The sequence below is a fragment of the Charadrius vociferus genome, unplaced genomic scaffold (assembly GCF_000708025.1).
Source record: "Charadrius vociferus isolate BGI_N301 unplaced genomic scaffold, ASM70802v2 scaffold297, whole genome shotgun sequence".
Lineage (NCBI taxonomy): Eukaryota > Metazoa > Chordata > Aves > Charadriiformes > Charadriidae > Charadrius > Charadrius vociferus.
In genome coordinates, this window is record NW_009649192.1 from 601,407 (window position 1) to 612,802 (window position 11,396).

Below are 11,396 nucleotides of genomic sequence, written 5' to 3' on the forward strand. Positions count from 1 at the left end.
AGCCTTTCCTCATATGAGAGATGTTCCAATCCCCTAATCATCTTCGTTGCCCTTTGCTGGACCCTCTCCAGCAGTTCCCTGTCTTTCTTGAACTGGGGAGCCCAGAACTGGATGTAGTACTCCAGATGCGGCCTCACCAGGGCAGAGTAGAGGGGGAGGATGACCTCCCTCGACCTGCTGGCCACACTCTTCTTGATGCACCCCAGGATGCCATTCACCTTCTTGGCCGCCAGGGCACATTGCTGGCTCATGGTCATCCTGTTGTCCACCAGGACTCCCAGGTCCCTTTCCACAGAGCTGCTCTCCAGGAGGTCAGCCCCCAACCTGTACTGGTGCATGGGGTTATTCCTCCCCAGATGCAGTACCCTACACTTGCCCTTGTTGAATTTCATAAGGTTCCTCTCTGCCCAACTCTCCAGCCTGTCCAGGTCTCGCTGTATGGCGGCACAGCCTTCTGGCGTGTCAGCCACTCCTCCCATTTTTGTGTCATCAGCAAACTTGCTGATGGTACCCTCTATCCCTTCATCCATATCATCAATGAATATGTTGAACAAGACTGGGCCCAGTACTGACCCCTGAGGGACACCACTTGTTACTAACCTCCAACTAGACTCTGTCCTGGTTATCTTAAGGAATAGCCCTAGGACTAGCTCTCTGTATCAGACTTCTTCTTCTAGACTTTCAGCTTTGGAGCTTTACTAATGAGTGGTGCTCTACCTTCATGTTTTTTGGAGCAGTTATACACACTAATTCACCTTGCTAACAAAAATTCCTGAAGGCACTACTGTGTCACTCTCCCTTTATATGTGTTTTCAGAATTAAGCATCAGAGCACTTAGATACAGCATGTTTCTCCATAAGGAAATAGCCACTATACCTATCACAGAGAAAATTTCCTACCGAAAGTCTGCAAAAACATTGCATAAGCTAAAGATGAGAAGAAACAGCCTAAGTATAGAGAAAGGGAACATAACAATGAACCCTCTGGTATGCTCAAACAAAAAGGGAGGAAAAAAAAAAAATCAGGTCCTCAAAGAATTTATAAATAAAAACACTCAAAGGGGAACAAGTAAACCTCAGTCATTCTTAAAGCTAACCATTAAAATTACCTAAAAGCACAGAATAAGTCAAAAAGAATTATGCATAACCAGATCTTCTCACATAACGCAAACTTTCACAGAAAATAAACCCTACCTGAGAAAGGTACATCTCTCAGAACAGTGGAACTCCAGCCCCTCCACAGGGAAAACCATCCATCTGTAGCCACTTTACCACTGATGCATGTATACAGTTGATTGTAGGACAAATTGCGATACTGCATTCTAGTTCTGATCAGCTCCAGGGGGCTCACTACAGTAACTGAACCAACTGCAAATGAGAAAAATATGGGCTTTTTTTTTTTTTTAAATCAACATTTACTGTTAATATTTTCTGAACATTAAAGTCAGGTCTCACCTTGCCTTGCTTTATATATTTGATTCCTTTCAACTCTCCCGTTTTCCTTGAAATAATTCCCAAAGTTTCCTTTCCAAATAAGAATACCATATTGTCCTGGTTTGAGCAACACAGGACTAATTTCTATTGTAATACTTGGGAAAACTGCACTTTTAGAAGACTCCAGTGTCTGAATTTGTGAAAATATTTACTTTACAGCCAGCTATGGTGCGTGGGTCTCAAGGTCTCAGTGTTTTCAAGCTTGCCAGGTGCAGGGATGAGGAGGAGTGAGACCCAGGCACTTGACCCAAGCTGGCCAACAGGATTACTTCATACCATCAACTTCACGTTCACTATAAATTAGAAAGTTTGCTGCAAACTTCTCTCTCCCTTGATGTCTGCCATCCGGAGAACTTTGTGCCCTGGTGCCAGACTCCTGAGGCCTTCCCCTCCTCCTGAAGCTGTAGCACTCGCAGTGTCCAACATTTGCTGTCCACTGCTGGGAGTGCACAGCTTCCTACTGATACAATTGGCTGAATATAATCTTTGCATATTCTGTATTGGTGTCGGGATTAATATCGGTTCTTTAGTGCTGTTAATGTTAATTATCTTATCTTATTCTATTAAATCTGTTTATACTTCAGCTCCTGGGTTTCCTTGCTTTTCCCTGATTCCCCTTCCCGGGTGGGGAGGGGTCACTGGGTGATAGAATGATTGCCTAAAGGACAACAAATTGTTATGGGTCTGTCAAACCATACCACATATACGTTCACAGTACCTAAAACTTTCTGGGCACACAAGCTACCTACCTTTTTTCAATACTGGCCCATTGTAGTTCATGTAACATGTTAAGAATCTTCATTTCCAGATTTACTACATAAATAGGGTGCAAATTTCAAGTACTTACAAAGATTAGTTTTCAATAATTGCCATTTTAAAGTGTAACTTGAAGCATTTGAGCTTGGGGTTTGTTTGGGGGTTTTTTAAGGATAAAAATGATGGTTAGAGATTAAGCTTTTATTGACTTCTAAGCATCTTTGCCATCCTTATTTTAAACTACCAAGAATATTTAGCAGGCAATCTGTATCTGATAAAGTAACTCTCTTGTATCTCTTGGAAAGATCAGTGAGTCACCCCTCACTAACAAGCTCCTATGACACATGTAACAGGCTTTAACGATTTTACTAGATCCAAGAACTTTTCTCCTGTTGGATAAGGTTTCTTTGAGGTGTGAATTTAAAATCTGGAGCAGCCTAATAAGAACAATTTGCCACATCATTACAGAATAACAATTCTGCAGAATAAGAATTTCCACCAGTCAGTCTTCCAGTCCCCCTCTTAATTGTCACAAGTAGAATATGGAACTACATCTCAGAGTCTTCTAAGAAAGCCCAAAAATATATGACCTGAGCTACTTCTACAAAAATAGATGGGGACAAGGACAAAGAAAAATAAGAAAATAAAAAAACAAATCCAATCCCCTTTACATCATACAGCAGTAAAACCAGTACAAGCCCAATTTTCATTTTCCTTGTAATTACCTATGTAGCTTCGGTTATAGAAAATAATGATGTTTATTATTAGATTCATGACAGAACAGACTTAAATTAAACTGTCCTTGGTAGGAGTCTAGAAATACAAAATTTTGAACAAATTATGAATGTAGTGAAAGTGTAACAGCAAAAATAAATCACATTATTCCAGATAATTTAAAGCCACAGCAAATTTACTTTAAAAACAAAACAAAACAATAAAACCAAGAAAACAGCATACGAGTATTTTATTTCAGTTTTCCCTTTAAACAGATGACAACTTACATCTGCTTAAGGAACCCGCAAGAACTGGAATGTGTTCATCATCCTTTCCTAGTCTAGATTTCAGAGCTTCACTCAGTTGGTCATAGCAGGTAAAATAGATTACTGTGGTAGGAAGCGCCATTATTCTACAATATAAGAGAGGGAATCTAAATTAATACAAGGAAAGCAGGAGCATAAATTCAACCATCTTGTATGGACATTCTGCTTAAACAAGGAAAAGTTAAATCTCCAGCTATGTGTGATGGATGAAGAAAAAGCATTAATCCCATGGCTTTGATTCCCTGCCTCTAGTTCAGAGTTTCAAATCCATGAATTTCCCAGTTTTCTAATTTTTCATTTCATTAGAAAAAACTAATGAAAATGATGGCGCATTATCTCAGTCAAAATCTATTTCATACAAGCTCCAGAATTATTTTGATAAAGGAATGGAATTGAAAGATTTTAATTTGAAGCAACCAAACAAAACATTACGCAAGTAGCTACTAACCTTAAATTTTTATTAATTTAACAATTGGAGAGTATCTTCTCTATCTTAATCAACACTTGTGATTCTTACCACTTGAAAGACAATGTGGGATGAGTAAATATAAGCTTTTTCTATTCCAGCATAGTAAAGACTATAATAACAACAGCTAGATCTTATACTCATTCTGTCAAACCCGAACAAGGGGTAAGGTACCACATCTTACTTTAAAATAACAATTATATTTCTGTGTTATGTCTGTGCCAATATAGCATGTACCACCATTACCAAAAAAACAGTGGACTGTCATGTTTGGAAAAACAAAAAGCCACAGTTCAGATCTTCTTTTAAAAACTGTGTACTTCTCTCCAATCAAGAAGCTGGTTCTTCTCTGCTGTAGTACAGAACACAACTTGAAGAAAAAAACCTCTCTGTCATGGCTAAAATACAGACCCCTTAGTTCAGTTAGGTCCTCAAGATTTGCATACTGAAATTGCCACGTGCTGCAGCTGCACCACGTTTTGCTTTTTTTGTGCCTATATACTGAGCAGTGTGTGCAAATCAAAAACGTACCAGTGCTTTTCCTCTGGGCAACACCTCACGTCTTACAAGATACAACTTCAATACACGTGTTAGATTTGACCACTTTCCTGGATTGTTTATGGAGGAGGACATAATTATAGAGGTATCAATTACTATCTGTACCAGGTCAATATGAATAAAAAGATAAAACATTTTGGTGCTGTTTACCCTGAAGTGAAGACCAGGAGATCTGATAACAGTATTTAAATATGTAAATTCCTCTTGTAAAGAGAAAATTAATTATCTGTTTTCCATGACAATGTTGGATGGGATAAAACCCAATAAAGTATTCTGGAATAAAGAAGATCCTAGTTAGATGTTTTAAAAAAAATTGAGTAAGGGTAATAAGGTGTAACAGTAGACTGTCTGTGGAAACAGCTGTGTTGCTTATTGCAAGTCATTAGTAACAAGCTAGGACAGCATGTATCTATCAAAGCCTAGCACTCTCTAACATTCAATTTCGATCCTATGATTCAATGATGCTATCGAGGGGACGATTACAATAAGGATACCATCTCCACAAGGCAGACTAAAAAGTCTGATGTTTCTGCTTAACTACTGAGCATACATCAAAGAAGTTGCAAGGAGAAATCTCAAGATGTCGCAAAAATTATACTGTGACTAGATGCTTCTGATCAAACTGATTACATCATTACCTGTAACTTCAGAATTTACCAAATTTTTAAAATCACTTAGAAACAAACATAATAATTTGTCTAAGTAATGAAGTATTTTTTTAACAATCATTCCTAACACGTTACAAAAAAACCCCAAACATTCAACTTACAGTGTTGGGGGAAGTCCACTCCACAGTGATTTAATTCCCTCTATTTGAATAATTTTCACAAACGCATCCTAAAAATACAACCAGGCAAAGAGCAATAATTAGCTACAAACTTTTGTACTCAGTAATATATTTTAGCTGGCAGAACACAAAATTAATGTATTAAAAAGCATGTTTCTAAAATGGCTTATCATTGTAAGATCCAAATTTTGATACCGCTAACACTAGCTATTGTATTTAATCACATGAATAGTTCCACTGACCTGAAGAGAAATATTTGTGTGACTGAAATTAAGATTTTTCTTCCATCTTTAAAAGACCAAAGTAGTAAGATTTTATCAGTAACTGACAGCCCTGTGAATAACTGATTTTCAGAACTAATACAGCATATCAGCAACTTGTGGAAACTTCCCCACAACAATCCACTAAATTTTTTTTTAAATACATAACAAAAGTTCTAGGCACGAAATAGAAACTAACTCTCCATGATTCTTCACTACTTGCTTTCTCTGACAACATGACCACATATGTGTAATGTATGTACACTATACCATATTCTTGGAGGCTTGCAATTAATATCACAGCTGTCCCATAGATTTCCCAGACCACTGACAGCAGAGGAACACTAAACTTTGAAGGTCATTCAACTGAAGTCACCATCAAAAAGACAAACTCCCTAATATCAGGATACCTAATTTTCTTAGATATTTGGAGGAAGAGGTTGAGATTTGATGGATTAGAATAAGCTTAAGACCAGACATTGTCAGAGGGCCTCAAAAGATACAGAGCCTGACAGACCACAAAAAGGACTCGCAGGAAAAAAAGGCAGAGGAGGAAAGAAAGAGAAATTCAATGACTAAGCAGCATATTTATATACCTTCCTAATTATATGGGCAGATACTGCAAAACATTGGTACAGCCCTATCACTGTAAACCAGCCACGTCCACTACAATTTTCTTTACTGCACAATTGTCCAGCAGTCTTTTTTTTTTTTTTTAAATGAAAGGAGATCCAATGACGTGATAATCATTCGTCTTCATGAATCACCTCGTCACAGCAGAAATGGGCATAAAATCATGTCAATTAGAAAACTAAGCAACTTTCTAAAAATTATATAGTAAAGTTAATTGAAAAATTCAAACTTACAAAGTTATTAATTTTTTTAAAAAAATAACACTGTAAAACGGCTCAATAAACCTTTTGCACGAACATTTCATTCTTCTTAGAAATTTAATTCTGAAAAATCCCTGATCATATGTAATTTAATGTCAGCGTCAAACAAAATCTTGATTAATGAAGAAGCATCACAGTGTCCAACAGCAAGTCTGCTTCAAGTGTCTGGGTAAAATGATAGTCCTACAAGTTTCAATGGATCCAGAACACATGATCCAGACACATGAACTTAACTTTAAAACACTATCTGTGTTGTTAGTTCAGCTCAGGAGCATAATGGGAGATCTGCAGACAGAAGAGCTGTAAGCAGGTACAGAAAATCAGTAGCTGCAATCAGCAACTATTAGCAATACAGCTCAAGTAGGGAAAATAAAATCATAGAGCCAGTATCCTGCAAGGACAGCTATGCAGCTGCCCCCTTGTTCACCTTAAGGAAGGAATATGTATTTTGTAGAAAGTATCATTAATCACCATATAAATTACAAAGTGTAACCACACAAACACACTCTGAAATGGTAACGGATTCTACCAGAACTTGAAAAGAAACAATACATTTCCAGCATGCCACTTAAAAATGTTTTCAACATACAGTTTTATATAAATGTAAAATGTTCTTACCAACGTCCCTTTGAAATGCCCAGGTTTTTTATACCACGCTTTGCTGTTCCCATTCTCACAAACACATATATGATCCATAAGGCCATTGGAGTATACAAAACACTTTCCTAATAAAATGGTGTATAAGAATACAGTTAATGCTTTTAAGATTGTTCTTACTTAGCAGCAATTTCAAACTGGATATAATAGTAACACAGATTTATCTCTGGTTAGACACAGACGGGCAAAATAATCTTGGAAAGCCAATGACAGCAAATTAAGTAAAAGGAAAGACGGAACAAATGTACCCCTCAGAGTGCCCAACTAAATGAAAGTGCCCTCACAGGCTTCAGGAGACATGTTTAAGTTATACTACCATCTGCTGAAAGCTAAAACAACGCAAGACCTCAATGTCACTACTGTATGTAACTATGTGAACATCAGACTTTTAAAGCTTTTATTAAGTGTCCTCAGCATCCACATTACAGGTGGGAGTATTATATCTTGGGTTGGACTCTATTTATACCAGATCATCCTCTCTACTTGTTTTTGATTTCTTCTACATCATGTACTTTGAACCTGTTTGATATAACATTATTGCCATTATACAAACATACCTTGAGCTTTACATTTTCAGATTTCTGAAGGGTTTAGAATTTACTAAAAAAAAAGGATAGAAGGCACAAGTATTTTTCTTGATTTACAACAAGTGTGACTGCAAATATTCATCTCCACATACAAAACGGAGCACCAGTCATCTCCTTTCCTTTTAAATCTCATTTATTAATTACAACTAAATAGTAGGAATCATTGGTATATCTTTGAGTGCGCAATGTCTTAATCTATTTAGAAACCAAGTGGCAAGTGACTTAGATAAGACTTACTACTGTTTTTCAAAGGCCTCTGGATTTTGGAGGAGATGAACTTTGGTATAGCAGCCTGATTACATAAGCCCTCTGATGAAATATTTAGTTATTTATTGATAGCTTTTTTTTTTTAAGCTCAACTCAGTAATAGTTGTACCTTCTGCCACGAAAGCCCATTTAAAATGCTCTGTAATTATGGGATTTTTTTTTTTTTCCATTGTGTCTGTTCACTGGCACATTCTTTAGCAATTTCAGCATATATTGTTCTGTTGCTTCCCCCACACACTTACGATTGCGAAACAAATGAAAACATTCTGTAGCTCAGCATTATGGTAACTATCAGCTAAATACAACAGTAAAAAGCAAACTGTGTCCTCCACTACACTATGCATTTATTTACCTTTGGAGAATGGATTGCTTTGGGCTTGCAGTCGAGTTTTGATAACATCAAGAGGAGTTACTAAAATGAAACAGAAGTAATTTAGAAACACCCTGCATGCCCTGAAAATGTAGAACTGTACACATGCCTCACCATGAACTTCTATGACTTCTAACTTTTTACAACGTTATCAGGCAGAGGAAAAAAGGAGAACTACAAATCCTGTATGGTTTGCAAGTGACCATATGTATCTTTTTTAATTTACTAACAGTTGCACAGACAACAAATATTAAGAGATACACAAAGCTCATCCAAAAACCATTGTCATCTTGTCTGAAAGTGCTAAAACCTGTGCTATTTTGCTCTGCTGCTAACATTTTATGAGCAGTATACCACAAGGCATGAGATCAGATTTTGGCCTCAAGCATGCAAAATATTACAGCATTTTTCATGTGTTTATTCTTTTCCAATAAACTGACTGTAATAGCAATGTTCAAAAGAAAAACGTTAAACTCATGATGTACTTCCCTTCTTTGCTGTGTGTAGACAAGATCTAAAACTTTAGAGCTGTAGAAAAGTAAATGAAGGTTTAGTGAACATTTCATTGCTTCCCCTCCAGCCCTTACAATTATTACAGGCCTAGACATGCTGAACACTACAGTGACCAGCCTCTGCTGATTATATTGACTGAGGGCTCAATTCAGTTCCCTGCATACAAGCAGCTAGTGCCATCTGAGTCTTTAAGGTATCCAAAATACCTACACAGTTGACAGAAACGACACAGGCTCTACAACCTTACTTACTAAGCAGCAGCTAAAGGCTAAGTCAAATACTCTATCTAGCACGTCTCACTGAACACGGTCCTATGCACAGGCAACCAACTCACACCTTAGCTCTCTACTGATGTTTCAGTTGACTAACAGGAGGTTGAATATTCAGATATTTCCGTATCTAAACGTACGGATATAAATGTGACTCGTACAGCTCAATTCGGAGGCTTAATGTTTGGCATCTAGTAGCATTTTAGCTGCTCACACATATTCTGCCTCGTCTCCCAGCTACCACTTCAGAAAGGAGCCAGTCTCCTATACCTCTTGAGGTCTCAAATACCAACACTTTACACTGTATTAGCATCTTATGTACACACAGTTGAAATCCTTGTTGGAAAATCCACAGGTCTGATGTAGCTTTGCTTGCTACTTTACCTATCATCACAGGACGGATAGTAAAAAGACTGAATTTAACAGGTTCCTGGTAAGATCCTGTTCTGTAAAAATTTGGAAATTTTGTGGGGGGGAAAAAAATCACATTTAGAAAACTGCACATTACCCTGCAGCATAATCCGTGTTAAAAGTCAGAACTAACAGCTAAGCCAAAAAGTAACTGAAATACGAAGTATACACTAGTGAGCTTGGAGAACTCCAAGGAACATGAAGTGCTGAATCTAACCAACCAATGCCTCCTTACGTATGCATAGAGAAGGAGGTCCTGAGCAAGATGACTGAATATAAAGCAGCAGATGAATTCTGCAGACTATCCAGAAGTCTAAAAGACAAACAAAAAGCTAACTTTAAAAGCAATGTTTAGGGGGGCTAGGGGGAGGAACAATAAAAAGCTTTGACAGTGTAAGACATCACAGCAGATTAGTGTTACTGCTGAAGGGTAACATGAAGGGGACATTTCACAGAGGACAGCCTCACAGAATTTGGGTCTTGTACTGTAAAGTAGACTTTTATTTAAAATCTATTTTTTAACCAGCAGGAAGTATGGAAATTAATTTTTATTCTTAATTTTGTTTCCTGTAGAAAGAAAGCAATCAATTACTACACCAAGAGGAAAAAAGACATAGAAATGAAAAGTTAATAAAATTAATATTATTTTCAGACATGGTTAAAGATTCTCAGGGACACAAAAGATTTCAATTAACCACGTTTGTTAAAATAAAAAAAAAAGAGAGAAAACTATCCAAAACCATCCTTGTTGAATGTATTAGTGGAAATTTATAAACTGTATATATGCAGACATCATGCTGAGTCAAACTGAAGAGTAATCACTTTGCAAAGTTTCTCTGTGGCAAGCTTGATAGTTTGCCTTACCAAATAATGATGTAATTATAGCTCCACAACAAGAGGCTATTGCTTGCTGAATAATGGTTGGTTTATCTAAATTGCTATCACTCATTTCAGCCATGGCTTTATCCCCGGAGAAGAAAAGCCTGTTAAGAAATAGCAAAACATATTTCAAGACTATGCTCAAAACTTGCAGAAAAATCAAAGGAAAAAAATACTTTACATTTTCATTAATGCATTATGTATAAGGAACAATAATGTGAATATTAGTTTTCTACTGGTTTACAAGCATCTCTAATTTTTGGAAATTAGAGTATTTGTCCCATGTTTTATAAACAATCGAAGTTTTCTAAATGACAATAAATCATTCAAATCCTTCTGACATTAATTACAATGTTTATATTTTTTTTTGTAAACCACATTAAATATTTACTATGTATTACCTCTTGCTGCAACAAAGGCTTTAGGACCATGTAAATAATCTGTACAAAGATAAATTCCCAGCCTGAGGTCCATAAACCGTAGCACAGCAGAATAATTCATCTAGACCTCCTCTTGCTTCTGTCATTCCTGTGAGAAAATCCAGAGAGGTCTCCTGGTTGAGCCAACAGTCACAGCCTACTCGTCATGACTATACCCGCTGGCGAGCTCCTCATGCAATAAACAGTGACTAAATAGTTTTAATGCTACTATTAAGTATTAATTCCTTGAACAAGTGCTGCTGCATGGCTGCACAGGCAAAGTTACAGTACCTTAGGGATGTACTTACAGTATCTAAAAATAAGGGGCTTATATTATTCCCAGTATCTGCAACTAGCCAGGACAGGAGAAAATAATACAAATAAAAACTTTTAAGGGCATAAAATCCACAAATAAAGGCGCATCTTTCAAAATGCACATTGTGCCTAAGTGCAGTGGTAACTTTATTCGTCTAAGCTTTTTGTTTGATCCACAGGAACACGTTTTGCTATTTTTACGAAGTTTCAAATAAAAGCTAAGAAAGATTAAGCTGCATAAACCAAAGTTCGCCTCTCAGATACTAACAACTACTAATTTTGGGGAGGGAAATTGTCTTTTTTTTTTTTTTAATATCTTTTTTAACTTATATAACAAAACCAACTTTCCAGAACAGCATACATAGTCCGTTTACCAGGAGCCCCCGGGCTGTATTCTCCAAAGGCGAAGCCTTCCACAGTAGAACCGTGGAGCTGCCTCCGCCGGGCCCCCCCGCC

At 37.0% G+C, this 11,396-nt stretch overlaps 1 protein-coding gene across 1 annotated transcript in view; it reads right to left on the bottom strand.

Moving 5' to 3' along the window:
- Positions 1 to 10,285, bottom strand: part of SLC25A40 (solute carrier family 25, member 40) — a 17,212-nt gene extending 6,927 nt beyond the window's left edge. The window contains exons 1-6 of the mRNA XM_009888968.1: positions 10,192 to 10,285; positions 8,117 to 8,176; positions 6,872 to 6,978; positions 5,083 to 5,150; positions 3,251 to 3,375; positions 1,194 to 1,367 (exon numbers count right to left, since the gene is read on the bottom strand). Coding sequence (XP_009887270.1) covers positions 1,194 to 1,367; positions 3,251 to 3,375; positions 5,083 to 5,150; positions 6,872 to 6,978; positions 8,117 to 8,176; positions 10,192 to 10,285 — 628 coding nt within the window. The remainder of the gene's footprint in view (positions 1 to 1,193; positions 1,368 to 3,250; positions 3,376 to 5,082; positions 5,151 to 6,871; positions 6,979 to 8,116; positions 8,177 to 10,191) is intronic.
- Between the last annotated feature and the right edge of the window lie 1,111 nt (positions 10,286 to 11,396).